The sequence below is a fragment of the Xiphophorus couchianus genome, chromosome 15 (assembly GCF_001444195.1).
Source record: "Xiphophorus couchianus chromosome 15, X_couchianus-1.0, whole genome shotgun sequence".
NCBI classification, from domain to species: Eukaryota; Metazoa; Chordata; class Actinopteri; order Cyprinodontiformes; family Poeciliidae; genus Xiphophorus; species Xiphophorus couchianus.
Window position 1 is genome coordinate 10,114,402 of NC_040242.1, and position 16,979 is coordinate 10,131,380.

At 38.6% G+C, this 16,979-nt stretch overlaps 1 protein-coding gene across 9 annotated transcripts in view; it reads left to right on the forward strand.

Moving 5' to 3' along the window:
- utrn (utrophin) overlaps nucleotides 1-16,979 on the forward strand; it is a 181,236-nt gene that overhangs the window by 126,893 nt on the left and 37,364 nt on the right. For all 9 annotated transcript variants that reach the window (XM_028040704.1, XM_028040702.1, XM_028040708.1 and 6 more), the window contains 6 exons: nucleotides 586-646; nucleotides 7,615-7,676; nucleotides 9,086-9,160; nucleotides 11,912-12,113; nucleotides 14,242-14,327; nucleotides 15,706-15,863. In XM_028040704.1, coding sequence (XP_027896505.1) covers nucleotides 586-646; nucleotides 7,615-7,676; nucleotides 9,086-9,160; nucleotides 11,912-12,113; nucleotides 14,242-14,327; nucleotides 15,706-15,863 — 644 coding nt within the window. The remainder of the gene's footprint in view (nucleotides 1-585; nucleotides 647-7,614; nucleotides 7,677-9,085; nucleotides 9,161-11,911; nucleotides 12,114-14,241; nucleotides 14,328-15,705; nucleotides 15,864-16,979) is intronic.

The following is a 16,979-nucleotide window of genomic DNA, read 5'->3' on the forward strand; positions in this document are numbered from 1 at the left end:
ATCCAGAGCAGGTGTTCAGTCACCCTGCTGCGTCACCGCCAGACACAAATTTACTGAGCAAGTGCTGCTGAGAGCTCAGCAAGTAGACCAGACAAAATACCAGTCGTCTTTCATCTTCGTGACACTATGACACTATCTCCTCCATCACACATTCGCTCTCATTACACTAGTAGCTTAATATTCCCTCGGGGATCAATAAAGTACCGCTTTCTTATCTTGCTCTATTCATCTCGTATATCTCCCAATCTTGCTTAATCTCTTTCTCTTACTGTCTTTTCATCTCTCTATCTGAGAGTGAAGCTGTGTCGCGGAGGAGGGAAAGTGGTATGGCGATAAATCACACCAAATTTCTCCTGCTTATTGCTCCACAGAACTTCTTGAGCGCTGCTGTTTAACCGGATTTAGCACCGCAACAGATATTAAAATGTGTTTCTGCGTCATTATGATAATGTGGAGCTCATTTAAAGTCAGGCTTCAACACTGAAATGATTACTATAGAGTATGCAGTGTTTACTAGGATGGTTTTTCAATTTGAGTTGCTTCTTGAATTTAATCTCCTCGTCTTTTTTTAATTTTTCTTTGCAGCATCTGTACAGCTCCCCTGGCAACGTGCAGTCTCTCAGAACAAGGTTCCCTACTACATCAAGTATGTATGGAAAAAATTAATTCAGTGCATGTTTAAAATGTATGCATGTCCCAGTAAAATATGAAGTAGAAACTGTCATTACTCATCAGCTTGGGCATTTTCTAGAGATGCAGAAATTTGTTGCTATTCAGTTTTATTTCAGAGACGAGACGATGTCGCACTGTGCTTTTTACAAGTAGAGATAAAGTTATGACATGACATTTTAAAATATGTTTGGCAGCTTATGTTGGCAATAAGCATTAACAACTGTGTTATATTGTCTTGAAGATTTTTGACTGTTATATACGTAAGATGGACATTTATTTGGTGATTGTTATAGGAGTAAAACTTGCTTGCTTTTTAACCACAATAATCACAGTATTCGCTAAGTTCTCACATTAATAAGTAATAATTTAAAAATGCCATTTTGAACTCTGATTGTGCTCGTTTCATCCCTGATGATCGCAGCTCTGATAGGCTTTCAAACCAGTTTGCTACAATAAATTATGGGCCCTGATGAAACCGTGACTTGAATGCTCAAATCCACACTTCCACAGAATGGTCAATGAGGAAAGTATAAGAGATTCCCTGATGTTGTCAGGTGTCAAAATAGGTCCAAAAAACCCCCAATCCAGCCACACATCGAAGCATGATTGGTACAAAGTGTCATGTGAAAAATGGCTCCTTTTCCTACCTGGAAAAGACAAAGAAAGTAGGGAGTTTGATGGGGCAAGGGTACCTATGACCGTGTTCTTAGCATGACACGTGTACACATTTTATTTGTCTTGTTGTTAGGGACTTTTTATTTAGGAATATGCTCCTGGATATGTTAAAGTTCAGTTGTTTCACCTTGACATTGCTGATTCAGTTTAAGAATTTCATAATAATTGTATTTTACTATAGCTTTTTTGAGTGTAACAATAACCCTAATGCTTTCAGTTTAATATTTTGCTCCCCATCACAATCTTTGCCATTCCGAACAAATCTTACATTCCTGCTCAAATGGGTGCAGATACTCTCTCACAGTTGCAGTTCTTTCTGCTCCTCTGGAAATGTCAGGCTTAAAGATGTTGAAGTTTCATTATCTGGGGATAGGACTTGTGCCACCAAACTACTTTACAACTGAATCCGAACTCTACTTGATTTTTGGCTGGCTGACTCGAAGAGAAAACTTCACATCAAAGTTTTAGACACCTGCTTTAAACCACAACTTACATGTCATGCTACCTTTAAGAAAAGCTTCAGCAATCAGAAGGTGCTGGAGTGACGCAATACTTTTATTTGCTAAATTCTAAGGCATATAATAGTTTTGTAATAACACATTGTTAGATTCTTTGTAGATCAGAAAATGTTTTTCTTCCTTAGGAATGGATGATTTTTTTTTCCCATTCAGAAACTTCAAAATAGGATAGAGTCCTAAAAATTGGCTGACACCTGTTTGTGTTTGTGTCTGCAGCAGCTTGATGCTGGAGGCGATAAGAGATTAAAGCCCGACAGGGCTCGCAGGACCAGTTTATACGTTTGGAACAAAAAACAAAACAGAAAGAAAAAAACTGCCTGTGATAACAGATGCGCCCAGCCAGTGAACCTACATCTGTCACACTGACAGAACACGTGTGCACAAACAAGACACGTGTGGGCAACTCAGTTCAAGCAAAACAAAACCTTGCATACAAATGCACATAGAGCAGTGATGCAAACATTCATGCTTGGTTAGATAAACATGAAGATGCAGATGAACTCCAGTAAGGCTTCAAGTCAGTAAACAGACACCCACAGTGAGACAGGAGCATGGCACCTTACAGTGCACCCCATTAGTATTCAGATCCCAAAAGCCATGCATGAAATGATACATGTTTTTCTATATTTTTATAAATAACATTCTAGAAAGGCAGTTGTCTTTTTTTTGACTGCAGATGACTTCAGACAGTGGTTGAGATTCACTTTACAGTAGAACAATGACCTTATCCATACAGCCAGTCACTCTAGAATAGCTGAGATCAAAGCATTGTCATTTCAATCTGATCTGAGGGAACTTGAACTCTTTGGAAAAGAAGATTGGACAGAAGTTTCAGTCTGTGGATGTTCAAAGCTGGCTGAGACAAAGTTACAAACCCTAAAATGCTTGCAGCATTTTAGGGTTTGTAACTTCTGTATCAGGGGGCTTTTGTCCCTCTGTAACTGCAGCAAAGGGTGGTTCTACATAGGAGGCCTGAATACAAAAGCATAAGAGACTTTACAGATTTTTAGTTATGAAGTGTCTTGAAAACCTTGTGCTTCTTTGTTTCCTAATTATGCACTGCTTTGTGTTAGCCTGTCCGATAAAGTCTCAACAAAATACTTTCAGGTTTATAGTTGTACTGTGACAAAATGTGGAAGAGTTCAAAAGGCACTCGGAAACCCAATTTCTCCTATTGCAACAAACATGTAGATTGCTTTCGGTGTAATTTCCTTCTCCTTCATGCGCAGAACATGAAAGCCAGCACTCAGTTTTGAAAACCCACTTAATTAGCTGCCTGCGATGAACTCTGAATTCATCCCCAGGACTAATCACAGGCTGCATTCAGTGCTGAGGCATTCTCAGGATACTCACATCACTGTTTGACACATTTATTTCCCCCACATTCCTCCTCCTTTCCTGATGTGCACCTTTTCTTCTGTTACAAAGGCCCCCCTGATTAAAATTACCCTTATTTTTTGCCTCCCTGTGATGTAGAGTTCAAATGATGAGATGAAATCAGATGTTACTCTGAATAACTTGAGTGCAATGCCGTCTTAGTGTGGTTAGCTTAACTTTTAATCGGAAAACTACTCTGTCAGCGCTCCAAGTTCGGTGGCAAAATGAAGCTGTGGTACAGGAGCAAAAAAGTACAGAAAAGAGCAGGGTGAAGAGATGTTGGCTAGAGAAAAGGCACAAGACATCAGGTGGAGAATGAAGGCACTTATCACCTGTCACTGACTCTTTCTGATAAGCACTGGGAGGAGCTGTCAGTGAATGAAAAAGAATAGTCCCGAAATCTTCCTCTGGCTCACTCCAATCCTTCACTAATTTCATTTCTTTGGATTTCCAGACACGTGTGGAGTCATTCATCTGCCCACTCATGATTATTCATGTCCCTCTCTGAGCGTGTGACAATGACGAACTCCCACCAGCCATGTTACTGTTCTGCCACTGTTCAGATTGGTGCTTTGATCTCTGAAAGCACAAAGAATGTGGATGCTTTCCTAGAAGGCTTTCTTTCGTTTACATTCCCTGTTTCCCAGAGGAAATACACGAGTGTAAAACTGGAGTAGCGGGACGTATATTGTTAGTTATGGAACAGCAGGGATGAAATTAGTAATGAAAATCACTTTAACCTTTAATGAAACTGCAGCGAGGGATGGGAAAGTCGCACATAAAATGTCAAAGGGAAAAAGCAATTATTCTTAATAAGCTGAATTGTCACAGCAGGCGATCTGTTAGTCTGAGAGGGTCACTTTTGTCAAATTGCTTCAACTGCTTTCCCCGTTCAGCCAGACAGAAATCTTATAAAATTTTCGAGTTAAAGGTTATTTCTTCCCCACCCTGCAGTCTGGTGGATACATACACGTCATCCTCCCCAGCTTGTCTTCCCAAAGCAATAAAACCAGAAACAGCAGGAAATTAAGGTAACATGTTCTCAAAAAGAGAATGAAGTCACAGTCATGAAGAAAATAGACTTCAGTAAGGTAAAAGGGGAGGACTGACATGTGCTGCATTTGTGTCTGTAGCTAGTCACTAGACAGGGATTAGAGGTAAAAGCTTTGGATATATTGCAATTTAGAAGACAGATTTATCACTTTCGAGTTAACAAAAGTCTGTGATCACAGATGTTTCAATCCAGTGAAGCTGTAAGGATTGCTGATGTTTTTTAACTTCAGGCCAAATGATGTTGTGTGTTCTCTCTGGTGTGGCTCAAAAAAGGGAAGATGCCAAACTGCCTGGGAAGAAAGGTTCACTTCAAAGTTAGTGTGAGTGTGCATGAATTGTTGCGTAAAAGAAGAAAGATCTCATGATTTGACGGTGCATATGGGTAAAAACAGTCAAGAAGAGGCTTTTTAAATTGTCAGAGTCACCAAATGAAGCTAGATCAACTTTGATCCACCTTAATGCCTCAAGTCTCTGCATTTGTACCTCAGAAGTGACGGTAATCTGACCAACTGTTTCACTAAATTTTTGGTATTAGTGTTGGTGACAGAGAACGCTTTAATATCTCCTGTTAATAAGTAGTTGAAGATGTTTATTAGATCTTATTACATAAAAAGCCACATTTACGGTAAGTTTTAAACTACAGTTTTTGAAGAAAACTTGCTTAAACTTTACTTTCAAGGTTGTTTTTTTTTCTGATATCTCAAATTGGTCTGATCTTTCATGCTGTCATGCTTTCTGAAGCAGTTTCATGGTGTTTGGTTGCTTTTTCACGTTTCAGTTTAGATTGAACAGTGTGCTTTAAAAACTAAGAAATAAACAACAGAAAAGTGTTGCAGCTAAAAATATCTACAACACAAGACTTTAGAGATCATCCGTTGGTCATCTACTGTCATGCTAAAGTTTGAGCTAATGGCTTTCTTAGAATCTATAGATAATATTTTCAAAGGCTTCAAATTTATGATGTTTTGTAGCAAACAGAGGTTGAAAGTGAAAATAGAGCAACCTTTTTAAACCTTCTTGTCAGTAAGCTCTGGGTCCGTTTGCCCTTTTGATGATTTGGGAACATTAATAAATTGCTCTGCGTTGGCAGATGCCTTTGATAGTGAAAATGGCCAACTTTGACCTTCAATACCATTTACCTGTGCAGTAGGATCTGCCTTTTGAGTTTCTGAACAGCCAATCAGCTGTCATGGCAGGTCAAGTTACAAATCATCGGATTTCTGTCAGCGGCTGATTTCATGGTGCATTTCTAATATATTAAGGCTAATAAATTAGCCTTGATGCCTTCAACTGTAGTTTGCTGATAATAAGATCAACATGAACACAACTCCTAATCATGGAAAAATGACCCATACCATTTAAATATGACATGTCATTTAAATTTTGATGTATAAAAGGCTTCCAGACCATAATATCTGATTTTGTTCACTGCTCTTTAAGTTTTCTCTTTTAAATGTGTGTGGTCCTGTGATCCTAAATTAAGCAGCTTTGTGAGATAGCTTTTGTTCCAGTCAAAACTACAAACATAATTTGACAGTCGGCACTGCAGAAAGGGCGGGTGTTTCAATAAAACAGTTAGCAATTTGTTTGCTCTCATTATGGCTTTTGTGAGCTGTGAGCTGTGTTGGATGTTTTTGCTTGAGGAAATTGTTTGCAACTGTTAAACATTTTCTAAAAATAATTTTGGACCAGTTTTTGTGTGAGTAGTGGGTAATCTTTCCCAAAGTTCTTGTGTTTGTGTGGAGCGAATGGTAACAAATCTCCTTCGCTGCTTTCATTTAGGCTTATTGACAGTTTAGGCAAACTCTGTTACCCAACAGCGAGGGGCGAGTCGCGCATTAGCGATGGCTGCTCATTTGTGAAAAAGGTTATCAGTCTGCGCAGCTGCTGAATAGTGATGAACATCTGTGTACTTGGAGAGATTATGCCATCCACTGCAGCGGTTTGACTTTACTTCCTGCTGACAGTCAGCACAGAGCGAGCCATTGCAGAATCCACAGGGGATCTTCTGCATTTCAAAAACTGTCTTGTGGAAAACTTCTCCAAACATTCTGCTTGGATCCGAGTGCGTCTCCTGACAGTCAAGTGCTTTTTTAAAAAAAATAGGTTTACACCACAGCCTGCACACCTCAAATAGATGCACTTCACTTGCATTTGCAGCTTGAGTCAGAGTTTTTCTTTTTTTTTTTCTTTTTTGTGGTCCTGTGCATGTCAAGGCGGCTGAGTTTGATCGACTTTGACATGCATCTTATTTTATTTATTTATGCAGTGTTGATCTTCTTGTGCTTTTTTTCCTTTCTTTTTGTTTGTTTGGGACTGAAGTGGAGAAGTGACTAGGGACTCGGGACTTGTTCTCCTTATTTCTATGTCCTGTGGTGTTTAAAAAGACGCCCTGTGGTGATGAGAGTGATTCACTCTGTGTGATTTGGGAGTGTTTGTGTGTTGTTGTGTTGTTCAGTACTTTATGTTTTCTATATTGGATTCAGAAACAGCTCTTTAGTCCCTGGCCCCGATTTAGAGACGATAGAAAGAAAGTTTACAATAAAACTGTCACCAGTGTTGGGAAAAACTAAATTATGATGCACAGTGTGTGTTGAAAGGCCATGTTCCCATTAGTTTATGTAAGGATTCTTTCATCGAAGCTTTGATTTGCCAACTTTGATTTTACCCTAATTCAATCTACTTTTAAAAATGTGTTAGAAGATCTAAACATTTGAACTATTTTGTAGTCATCCTGACCCTGATTGGACATTAAATATTTACACTGAGAACAAGATTGACTAATATTTTAAAGCAAAGACAAAATAGTTAAAGTTTAGCATCTTAGATTGCCAATTAGCATTGCTAGCATAGCAGTTTCTATGTGTATAGAGTACATACATGTATACGTACATGGACTTAAACTACTTAATACCCACAGCTGCACTTTATGTTTCAGTAACAGAGATGCTAAACAATACTGAGGTTAAGGACACTGTGAATATTAAAAGAAGGAAAACTGTCACGAAAATGTGGATTAATCCATTTTAGCAGTAATATTGCAAATTAATCTTTTCTTGACCTATAAACCCTACCTTAATTTTGGATTTTCCAAAAGGCTGCCAGCAGACTGTGTTGACCAGTTTGAGTCAATCAAGCTAAATGTTGCTTAGTTCTAGGCAATTTATTGTTGCTCCTTTTCAGTTTTGTCATATTTTTTTTATCAGCTGGCATCCCAGAAATATTTCTGGTCATCTTTGCAGTTTTATTTTTTTACTTTGCGTTTGTGACATTTTTGTTCTTCAGTCTAAATGTTTTCTCTTGATGTTTTATTTTTCAGTCACCAGACACAAACGACTTGCTGGGATCATCCAAAGATGACGGAGCTCTACCAATCTCTAGGTACAAAACACACCTGCAAAAGTGATTCATGTGACTTCAAGTTATGCGTTTATCAGAATCCTGCAAGGTTAAGGAACGTCTAATGAATGAAAAAAAAATTGCAATTATTTTTTTTGTCATGATTAAAATTATGATTGTTTAACATAATTACCTGTTCAGTTTGATAATTGTTGTATTTTTGCACTTAACATATAAACATTTACTCTCATAGTTGGATATGGGCAATTGAATTACTTAAATACAATTTATTTACATTTTTTCTTTAAATAAATCATTTGGGACCAGAAAACATGGACTTAAACTATAAAGTAGATTTATTGCAAAGCCCTTAATCTCAAGTGCAATGTATGTGTTTTACTTCTAAGTGGCATTTAGCTGTGATTTACTCGTCTAGATCGGCATCTGCAGGCTTTATGATGTATAAAGCCACTTTAACCATTTTACCTCCTAAATTAAATTTGTCTGGAGACACAAAATCGACCTAAGTTTATATTCTTTTAAAATAAATAACAGATCAATAATATAATAGATTTATTTTGTTCCTTGTTCGCGTTATGATGACTTGCCTCGATATCTCTAAAAAATTTAATTTCTAAAATGTGTGAAAACTACATGTTTTTTTTTCTTATCAACCTTTCAGGTGCAATAACTTATTAAATTTATGATTGCTGTTTGTGAAAGACAATACTTTATGTCACAAAAGTAGGATAGATAGAATAATCGTTTGTTTTTTGTGTCAAACTAGTATGTTTAAGGACTTTGTAGCCAGTGATGCTGATAAAATGCAGATGAGCTTTACATGCTTACTGTAAATTTCATGACATGCTGGGAATATCTCCTTCAGGAAAGTAACTCTGCTTTTGGACTTGGTAAAATATTATACTTCAAGATTTAAGGAAAACAAGTACTGTGGGGGATTTAATTGCTTTTAACTTGCTTCATAAATTAGGAATTTGCCCCTGAGGTGTGTAAACATTGTGTTTAACTTAGCATCTGGGTTTAACTTTAGACAGTTGCTGATAGCTTGCCTCCTTTGCACTCACTGTCAATATACTAATGGATGTCTGAGTCCCTGAGGGAGGGCCATTACAACTGTTCATTAATGAGCAGCCTGATTGGTAATAACCTCGGAAACTTTGGGAACATTTTCTGTAGGGCAGCAGCTCGACAAATAGCTGCGTCCATCCTTGGGGATGGAAACTGACCGACCTAATTACACACATTTTACATTTTCATCTTGGTTTCTGCTGCAGACAAGTAAGATTTGAGTGAAGACATGGATCCTGCTTGTGATGCCCTGCAGGCAGCTTTGTGTTGCTCTGTGTTTTTCTGATCTCCCCACGTTGGTTTTATTTCTCCCCATTGTCGATTCACCTTTCATCTTCCTGTCTTTTCCCCTCTGCCTGCAGCGGACTTAAATAATGTGAGATTCTCAGCGTACCGGACAGCTATGAAGATTCGCAGACTACAAAAGGCTCTTTGCTGTGAGTAAGATGCACACATCCTCACCTTAATGTCCACAGCCAGAGTCTGCTCTTTCTGATATTTTTTTTTCCTCTTTTGGGAAAAGGTAATGATTTGAAACTTTGCCAGGTGCTGTGGCAGTGCAGCATAGGTGCCAGGCATACCTTGCTCTAAATTACCTTTTGCTGCATGAATATATTTATATATTTCTACGTGTGTCTGTGGGTGGGAGATCTTGTCGACACAGCCACAGCTGTTCCTGGTGTTAAGCTTGTTGAATACAGCCTCATTTAGTGTGCACAGGTGGATTTTTTATTTTTTTCATAATGTTAGAGCTCATATTTTCTGCTTTGTAATGGAAGCTTTGATTAAGGCGGCTATTACATACAGTCCCATGTGGCTCTCACGCCTACCTACCTACCTACCTACACACACACACACGCCAACACCCCCTCTGCCGTTGCATGCAGATTTTCTCCTCTGAGGTTTCACCCAGCATGGCAGCAGCTACTTGAAATCAGCACAGTGTAATAATGGTGACAAATGATGACTATTATCCAGATGTTGACATTATTATGGCAATAGAACACTATTAGAGGGGCTTTCTCATTTACATCCCGCTGTTTGTTGCATGTTTGAGAGTGAGTATGAACGCAGAAAAGATCTAAAAATGTCACAAATGCACCATGGTTTACTGTTTCTGGGGCTTGTTGCTGTTTTTTAATCAGTTCTAATGATTCAGGTGTTTTTGTTTGCCATCTTTGATTTGCTTCTCTAATCTAATAGTTTTGCAGTAAGAATAAATCAGTTTGACTCATTTTGATTCAGGCTTCTGCAGTTCTGTGGTGTTCATTAGATTAGAGAAAACACTTTGCAGTGAAGTGAAAAAAGCCTTTACTGCAGAAGGATCACTAACTGTGTGTTTGTAAGCTAGAGTGGTGTAAAGAAAATGGCAAACATTTATATTTTAAACAAATACGAATAAATGGTTAATTGGGTAAAAATTGAGAAACGCATTTATAACACACTTATAACAATGAGGCACTCAGGTAAAAATGTTTCAAAAAATTTGTGCAAAACAGTGAATATTTTTTTATTGGTTGCCAAACAATAAAAACAAAATCAGAATTTGAGTTTTCCCTGAAGATTATAAGCCCTGTAGGTCATGATTCTTATTCATACTCTTGCAGACACTAAACTGTTAATAGACAGTTTAGAATGCATGGACTTTTTTTTATAGCAATAAAAGAGTCCATGCGTGACAAAAAATAAGGCTTTCTGTTAACTATATGATCTAGTAGACAATATTCTTACATAATCTGGAAAAGTATGTCCATCTTTCCATTAGAAATAGATTGATATCTGTTAAGTTGAGCTTGAAAAACAAATAAATTTAGTGGATTGCTCAGAAACCTGAGTAGACAGGTTTGCCCTCAACTTGAACCTAAAGTTCTTTGTAACTCTGCTAATTTGCTGTCTGACTCGCCAAGATAAATAAGATATAATATATTAATTAACAAACTTGAAACCTAATGGGCAGAGAGAGCCCAGCTGTTCTTTCATTTGAGTCTTTGTGTGAAACGGACCGACTGGCAGAGCTTGTTTGATGCTGACCAGATGGATAAACTTAAAGTGTGGTATTGATTACCTCATTCACTTCTTGGCAAAAAAGGAAGAAATACAAAATGACCAAAATAGTGGTGTTCCCCTGATCTATCCCCCTTAAATGCAGTTTCTTCAGTTATTGGAAACAGAAATGACCCACTACTAATAGCAGAGTTTCTGTTCTTCTGTCTATCTTCACTCAAGAACTTCCAACAGATTGCTAATGTTTTCTAATCTATGTTGTTGCTCAGGGTTGGAATGACGAAAGGACAAAACAGAGCAACTTTGCTCTAAAGGTCCCTATCCTTTCTTAAAAGAAGCAGCCTGAATGAACAACATTCATCTCTAAAAGCAATGTCTTTTAAATTCTTCTTTACAACTCTTTTGTTGTTCTGACTTCATTTTTAAACAATTTGCTGATCTTGAAAATTGCCATGTTTGATTCTTTGCCCTTCAGTGAATACTTTCACATGGTTTTGTTGTTGTTTAGTTGTGGTGCAGATAATTATCAGATATTTTTGATTAAATTTTTTCAGGCAACTCTAATTTTGTTACAATTTTGGTGCAGGTGTGAGATCATGCAGCTTTGGATTTAGTGCTCTGCCTGTTAGATATTCTATTTGCCCTTTCTTACTTATAAAACCCAAAATTGAGAAGGAGAATATCAGAACTATGATTGATTTAACAATAACGGTCTTATTTTTGTCTGTGACGAAGGAGCCAACAAATTAAATTAAAAGTCTGACTGCTACATTAACTGCCCCATTTGTCTATGCTTTAGATTCCTTTCATATTAATATAGGTATCATTGCTCTGATTTATCTGCTCCTTGTCATTTTGGACTACTTCAGCTGAAATGTCCTTGAAATTTTGAGTTTTTTTGTCTATAAATAGTGAATGCCATTTCCAGTTTCTTATTCTTTTCTGTTTGGATTTGTCGTAATTCTTGTAATCTGGGCTGCTGCTGAAAGCTCAGTGAGTTAGTCAGAGAAACGTTACTAATGGTTCTGTTTTCCTCTCCAAATCTTCCTTTCTCCCCTCTCTTTGTCATTGTTAACCTTCTTCCTCTCCCATCCCCTTGACTTTCACTAACTTCTCCTGATCCCCATTCTTTATCCATTTTGCTCCCCCCACCTCTCTTCACTCTGATCTTTTCTCTTCTGCAGTGGACCTGCTGGATCTCAGTGTTGCCCAGAACACCTTTGAGCAACACAAACTCACCAACAACAGCCACCTGCTCTCCGTCCCAGATGTCATCAACTGCCTGACGTCCATCTACGACGGCCTGGAGCAGGAGCACAAAGACCTGGTCAACGTGCCTCTCTGCGTTGACATGTGCCTCAACTGGCTGCTCAACGTTTATGACACGTACGTATTAAATCTGTTGATTTGTCTTGTAAAAGTATTTATACACCTTAAAATTTAGTTTGTTACACTTGCAAACACAAATTACAATAATTTTATCAAGATTTTATTTAATAAACTAACAAAAAGTAGTGCAATTAAGAAGTGCGAGGAGATGAATACATGATTTTGAAACTTTTTTCTTTTTTGCATAGAACAATCTCAAAAGTGTACATTTATTTCACACCCCTTTATTTAAATACCCTCAAATAAAATCAAGTATGAATTGAATTGCTTAATTTGCAGGGAAAATACAGCTAATTTGGGAAGGATTAAAAGTTTGTTAGAGGATCTTGAAGAACAAACAACATGATGAAGATGAAAGAACTCAATAGAGAGTATTTTAAAGCAGGGTTTTGTTATTAAGTGATTTCAAGCTTTTAGCATCTCGATAGCTATTATCTGGAAACAGGAAGAGGATGGCACAACTGCATTGACAGGTTGACAGCTTAATCATTTCTTGAGCACTCAAAAAATCTGCCCTTTTGTAGAATATTGACTAAAAGATAAATGGCCTTAAAACAAAGCTGTAAAAACTCCATTTGGAGTTTGCTACAAGCTATGTGGCTAACACACTAAAGATGGAAAAGGTGGTTTGGTCAGATTAGACCCAAATGTAAATTTTGGGCTGTGGGGCAGCTACACCCAGACTCCCAGAATATAGAAACTAACACTAGGCATCACTAAAGCTAAATTAAATCTGTGAGATTACTAGACGCTGAGGACAAAATGTTTTGTCTTGGAGCAAAAGCTTCTGGTTGTGAGCCTTAATTGGTGTTCTGAGGTTGCTTAGTGTGACAGAAACTGTCAGGCAATTCAACACTTGACCACAGACAACCTGAAAAAAATTAAATAAAAAATAAAAATTGTTGTCAAAAATTCTCTATGAAATCCTTGCTGTGTGACTCTTGCTGCAGCAGACATCAGATTTTTCTCATTTTTTCCCAGCCACAAATGTCAGTAACACTGTCTGATTTCTGTTAATTTCTTCTTGTTGTAATTCATCATCCGGCTGTAGTAATAAACAAATCGATGCTAGTAACCTGCTTTTTATTTATTTGTATTATTTTTTTATGTGACCTGTCAAGGCATTTCAGGCATAACGTATAAAAAAGCTGGCTGCCTGTGTGTGACAGGATGTCTGGAGATGGTATCATCAGTGTTGCATCTGGCACAGAGTATGAAATATAAACCTGTGTTTATATGACCTTCAACTTGCTGTCGACTTATTGATAGGACTGATATTTCTGTCATGGTTATGCTGAAGTAATCAGTCTTGCAGTCAAGCTTCTTCTTTTATACTGAGCTTGTGTGATTCAAACGACTCCTAAGTAAAACATGGTGGTGGCATCATTATGCTGTGGGGATGGGGTTTTTTCACCAGGGACAGTAAAGCTGGTTAGAGTTGAAATATTCATAGATGCTTACAATTTAATATGGCTGAGCTTAAGATATTTTACATAAAAGAATAGCTGAAAACTTAATCTCTAAATGGTCTTAGAGATGGAAGGGACATCATAACACTTGCAGTTATAAATGCAATGAAAGGACACAAAACTCTTATTAAACCATTAATAGGTTTCTATCCACTTTACAATTGTAAAGAAAAAACCTGAAATATATTTAATGTTGAGGTTGCAACATGACAAAATGTGGAAAAAGTTCTAGGATTATGAATACTTTCTCAAGTAGATGTTTGTATTCAGGGAGCACACTTAGATTGTGCACAGTGCTGAATGTTGTGATATTGTCAATATTTTGAATAAACAACTGACAGCATCGGTTTGGCAGCAGAGTAAGCTGTTTCACAAATCTATTGAGAGCTGACATTCACATTCAAATTGGCATGAACAAACCATCACTGTATAAACAGGTGTGTCTACATGCTGTAAGCCAGCATCGTTTCTGGCATAAACGCCGTTTGGGGGCAAACAGAAAAAGGAATTAGAATCAAATATGCACACAAACAAGCACCTAACGATTTCCTGCTACTACTAATCCATCCATTGAACATTGTTGAAACAGAGAAGCTTGCTCTAAAAATAAAACTAACAAAGCCCTCATGGTCTTGTGTTGAATTCTCTGTCTGCAGCGGTCGCAGTGGGAAGATCCGCGTTCTCTCCATGAAGATCGGCTTGCTGTCTCTCTCCAAGGGGCACTTGGAAGAGAAGTATAAATGTGAGTGAAAACGAGTGGGTGACGCGTATTTACAGGAATACACATGCTCCAAAACACACACTGCTGTCCCTGCTCCCCTACGCATATCAGTCTGCGCCCACGCTGCTTCACTACAGCTGTAATCCTAGTAGTATTAATCAAGCACAGAGACGAGGGGGGAAAACGCGTCGGAGAATGGTTTGTCTAATTGGATGAGAGACCTCCTGCGTTCCCCCTGTTCTTGATTTAATTCTGCTTTCTGATTTCTTTTTGAGGATTAGACGGCGTGAGCATTGGCTTGCTGCACTGGGAGAAGACTTGTCAGTCTGGCTTCCTGCTCTTTGTCTCTGCTGCCGTATCTTTCTCCGTCTGTCTTCTTTCCCTGTCACAGCCTGCTCCATTGTTCATCTGTCTTACAGTTCCTCTTTCTTTATTGTTCCATCTTTCTTACCCTTGCTTCTCTCTTGTTCTTCCTTTTCCTCTTCCTTTCTCTTGCCATGGCATGAACTCCATCCCTGAGCCTATTCGTTCCACTGGCAGTTCCTATTAGCTTGAGGAGGGTATAAAGCACGGTTGATTGCGTTCTTCCTCCCTTACTTTGGAGTTTCATTTACTGTCAATCCCATGCATTTACTCGCACAGCCTTGCACAGATCCCTAACCAGGTGTTCTGCCATTTGACACTCTTGGTGCTAGTTCTGAATGTCATATCTAATTGTGCATCAGAAAGCTTCTATTATAGCTGTGGGCGTTGATTGGTCAGTTGTCTTAAGAGCTAATAAAAATAAAGGGGACAAGTAGGTCATAAATGCACATAATTGCAAGTGTGGAAATGTGCGCACATGCTTAGTGGAAGCTGGCATCAGAGCCGAGCTGCACATGGAGATCAAAGGCAGCTGCAAATGGAGCAGAAAGAGCTGTAACACTGTCCTCCTTTTCTCTGGATAACCCCCGTTTGCTCATTTTGTGTAATAACTGTGGTGTTTCATAACATTATCAGAAACAAAAATGTCAACATGTGACAAGTGTCAGCAGGTAGCCATCCTCATCCAATGAAGCTCTGTCAGTCTCCATGGAAGCAGGAGATTTGGAAGTAGGGAAGGAGAGATTAGCAGGGGGAACAGCTTGGTACCGAAAAACCGAGTTGGAGAGATTAAAAGTGATTCTGTTCCTCTGGTGCTTTCTGTGTCCTCCCCACCAACTCCTACCTGCATGCACACACACTGTACAGCACATTTCCTCCCACTTGGATCTATACCATCGCTCTTTCTCCCTTTGTATCTATTTATACCTGCGTATTCCTTCTCAAAATCACCCACATTCTGTGACTTTTCCCTCACTCCCTCATCCTAATTTTATTTCCATTCTTTTTGTTCTTGCTCCGCTGCACTCTTCCACAGATCTCTTCAGCCAGGTAGCGTCAGCCGGTGACACATGTGACCAGAGGCAGCTCGGTCTGCTGCTCCACGAAGCCATCCAGATCCCCAGGCAGCTGGGGGAGGTGGCCGCATTTGGGGGGTCCAACATCGAACCGAGCGTCCGTAGCTGCTTCCAGCATGTAAGATAACACACAGATAGAAACATACATGGCTTCCAAATGCATAAAGCGACTTTCAAAAGTGCTCTCTCCTTTGAACTTATTTTTTATGTCTTGTTGAGATTTTTTGACACAAAGTAGCACATAATTGTGAATACAAATCCAACTTTTGTTTTGTCCAAAACAATAAACAAGGACATGAAAATATATTTTTTTTCTTTAGTTGCACCATGTTGCTGATCTTTTTTAACAACTTTGTTTTCAAGTCATTTGCTCTACAATCAAAAATAGATGCTGCATTGACACAAACTATTTGCTGACTGTCCTTTTGAGTTTTACAATAGCCTGTCAGTATATAGCGCAGGTTTAATTTTAGACTTTACTGTGGTTTAATGATGTTGCTCTTCCTCAGGGATTTACTGTTTGATTGTGATTACTATTTCTTCCCTGGCCCGTGCTCTGACCATTATAAAAAAAGAGACAGACATTAAATGAGCCTCATAAATGTTTCTGATTCCCTGCACTGAAACTCCAAAAATATCAGTGAAGCAGATTTCAGCTTGCAAAGAAATCCTCTCCCACATCTTCTTGTTGATGCTTTCAAACACATGGACATAGATGGGGTGAGCACGCTTCAGTACACAAACATGCACATGTACACAAACAAATTGCTCCCAGGTTTGGTCATGAATCTCTGTGTCAGCTGTAGTTCAGCTCCTCATTAATCATTCAAACGTCCAACAATGTTTTGGCAGGCAAAACCAGATAAATAACATACTATCTCCCAGTAAACCTCCTGCATAAACACAGTGCTGGCTTTGTGCTCCAGTTTGTCTGGTCAGTGACCGACTCTGCAGAAACCCCAAGACCATTTGCTTTAATAGCTCTGTGATGAAGGAGTCACATGGCATAAATTTAGCCTCCGTCTCCGTCCTTTTGTCGCGCTACTTCATTTTTCCCATCCATCCTTCTGCCCGGTCATCCTTTCAGCCAGGCAGTAATTAATCTGTAAGTGCTATAATTCTGCAGTTAGATGCCAGGGCGGAAAGACAGAAAGCAAAGATGAGACTAATGTATGTGATGGGAGAGATGGTTAGATTGTGCTGGCAAAGGTCAGAGAAAGGGTGACGAGTTTAA